This window comes from Cystoisospora suis (genome assembly GCF_002600585.1).
Source record: "Cystoisospora suis strain Wien I chromosome Unknown contig_867, whole genome shotgun sequence".
In the NCBI taxonomy this organism is placed as follows: Eukaryota; Apicomplexa; class Conoidasida; order Eucoccidiorida; family Sarcocystidae; genus Cystoisospora; species Cystoisospora suis.
Genome location: NW_027153668.1, coordinates 3,941 through 6,860, shown reverse-complemented (window position 1 = coordinate 6,860; position 2,920 = coordinate 3,941). Strand labels below are relative to the sequence as shown.

General features: G+C 50.8%; 1 protein-coding gene across 1 annotated transcript in view; it reads right to left on the bottom strand.

The window, feature by feature from the left end:
• Positions 1-104: 104 nt before the first annotated feature.
• CSUI_002070 (retrotransposon ty3-gypsy subclass) overlaps positions 105-2,920 on the bottom strand; it is a gene marked incomplete at both ends in the record, with an annotated part of 3,141 nt that continues 325 nt past the window's right edge. The window contains one exon of the mRNA XM_068062272.1: positions 105-2,920. This exon is cut by the window's right edge and continues 325 nt beyond it. Coding sequence (XP_067925752.1) covers positions 105-2,920 — 2,816 coding nt within the window.

Genomic DNA, 2,920 nt, shown 5'->3' with positions numbered 1-2,920 from the left:
TACGTTTCTCCTCGACCTATCTGTGTACTTCTTTTGGTATTCCTGTTCTTTAGCTAACTCTCTTTTTGCTAGCTGTAACTTCATGTTTGCTTGGAATGGAAGTGTTAACTCTCCCGGGGGATTCCGATGGTTTGGCAGATGGGCGTGGGTGGTATGAAGCCATACAGTAAATCGAACGGGGCTGCTTTTGTGCTTGAGTGTTGGGTGCTGTTATATGCATACTCGACTAAAGGCAGCATTTCGGCCCACTTAGTTTCGTCTCCCCTCAGCGCACACCGCAGCATCTGCTCGATAGTTTGGTTTGTACGTTCGGACTGACCGTCTGTTTGTGGGTGGTATGCTGTTGACATTTTCTGCTTAATGTCTAGCTGTTTACAAAGTGTCCGCCAGACGTCGCTTGTGAAACGGGTGTCTCTGTCGCTAACAATGGCTCTGGGTACTCCATGCAGTTTTACTACTTCTCGGATTAGTATCTGTACTACTCCTTCTGTGTTCACTGTTTGGGTGGTGGGTGCGAAGTGAGCCATTTTCGTGAGTCTGCATACCATCGTCAGTATTGCGTCATATCCCTCGCTTGTGGTGGGGAGCCCTACTATTAGGTCGATGCTGATCTCTTCCCACGGGACTTCCGGGATGGGGAGTGGTTGTAGCAATCCCCCGCTTTTCTGCCTACATGCCTTGTTCCTCGCGCATCTGGTGCACGCTTTTACGAAACCTTCTATGTCGTCATCCATTCTGGGCCACCAGAAGTGCGTCCTAACTGCGGCTTTGGTTCTGTCTATTCCTGGGTGGCCTGCTAAGACGTGATCGTGATAGTGCGCTAGGATTTCCTTTCTCAGCTCCAACCCCGGTACGCACACCTTCCACCCGGCACGCACACGCACCCACAAAAATCGGTTTCTCCACACATATTCACGCTGATTGTACCATACATGATCTTTTCTCTCTTCGTCTATCCCTTCTCGTGTCGCTTGCTCTCCCCGGTAGGTGACGACGGTGTCGTTCCTCACAGTTCCTCGCGCTATTCTCGTAGGGGTTGCGAAGTCCCTGCATGCGAGATATGCCCGCTCCCATCGGTGCAATTCTTCTTCGTTTGTTCTCCAGCGCCTCCGTTCTCCGCTTCCTCGTATTGCTCCCACTAGGTCTGGCCGTCGGCTGATTGCGTCTGCTACTACATTCTGTTTCCCTGGTTTGTATACTATCTTGATGTTAAAATCCGCCAGCTTGTCCAACCAGTACCCCAGTCGGCTGGTTACCTGCTTCTGCGTTAGCATCCGGCTCAGGGTTGCGTGGTCCGTCTCCACCGTGACCAACTTGCTACCGATGAACGATTTCCATTTCGTGAGCGCGTACACTATTGCCAGTAATTCGCTTTCGTACGCGGGTAAGAACTTATCCCGGGCCCCCATTTTCTTGGACTCGAAGGCGATTGGCCAGCCCTCTTGCTCCAGCACTGCGCCGATTGCATGCTTCGACGCGTCCGTTTTTATCGTGATCGGCTTTTCTGGATCGAAAATGTGCACATTTGTAGCGTCCATCAACTTCTGTTTCAATTCGTGGACTGCTTGGGAGCGCTTTGGTCTCCACATCATGTCTGAGTCCTCTTTTAGCAGCTGGTGCAGCGGATGGGCGGTCTTGTTGAAGTTTGGTATCAGTCTTCGGTAGAATCCCACCATTCCCAAGAAGCCCCTGAGCTGTTTTCTATTTCTTAGGATCTCCGGCCAGTTCCTAATTGTGTCCACTTTCTTCGGATCCGGGGATATCTTCCCTGGTTCTATTACGAACCCCAGGTACGTTGCCTTTTGTGTGGCGATTTCGCACTTCGCGGCGTTGAGGAATAGTTCGTTCTCCCGCATCCTTTCGAAGACCACCCGCATGTGTTTCAGGTGCTCCTCCTTGGTCCTTGAGTAAATCAAGACGTCGTCCAGGTAAACAATTACAAATTCGTCCAACTCCTTTATGAAGATCGAGTTCATCAAGTATTGGAAGGTGGATGGCGCTCCTGATAATCCGAATGGCATCACTTTGAACTGAAACGTTCCATAGCGGGTCCGGAAGGCTGTCTTCCACTGGTCTTCTTCTACCACCTCTACCTGGTAGTATCCTTTCTGTAGATCTAGTTTCGAGTACCACTCCGCCTTTCCTAACTTGTTGATAAGGTCCTGTATTCTTGGGATCGGGTATGAGTCTTTGATTGTGATCCCGTTTAGCGCCCGATAATCGATGACTAGGCGTAGCGAGCCGTCCGGCTTCCCCACAAGGAAGACCGGTGCCGCTATGGGCGATTGTGACGGAATGATGAATCCCTTGTCTAGTAAGTCCTTGATGTATTTCTTTAGTTCCGCCAAATGTTCTTCCGACAAGTTGTAACATTTTGTGGGGTAGTTCGGGACCTTCCCCGGAATAGTGGGGATTTGGTGTTTGATCTTCCTGTCCTTCGCCGCCCCTGGTGGTAATGTCCTGAAAATATCGCTAAATTCGTCGACCAGTTCCCTGAACTCCTTTTCCAAACGTCGCCCTTCTTTTTCCATTTGTTGACTTGGTGGCGTCGGGTCCGACTGTAGTGCGGGTTGTACCGAGTGGCACGCCTCTCTTTCCTTCCCTGCCTCTTCCCGCACTTCGTCTATCTTCTCCAACTTCACCGCTCCTACAAACTCCACTTGCCCCTTTTGGATCCATCTGCGGAACTGTATCATCGAACAGATTTCAATTATTCGTCTCCTTTCTTCCGTCTCTCTTGCTACGTTCTCCTCATCGTCCTCTTCCTCTGTTATTCCTCCTCCCTTCCGGGAACCTCTTGTTGCTTGCCGGGCGTCTGCCAGGGTAAACTTCTTCTCCTCTGCGGCCCTTTTCTTTCCTGCTTTTCTTCCTCCGCCTGCTTGGTTTCTCGTGTTCCTTTCCTCTTTTCTCGGGGCTCGTT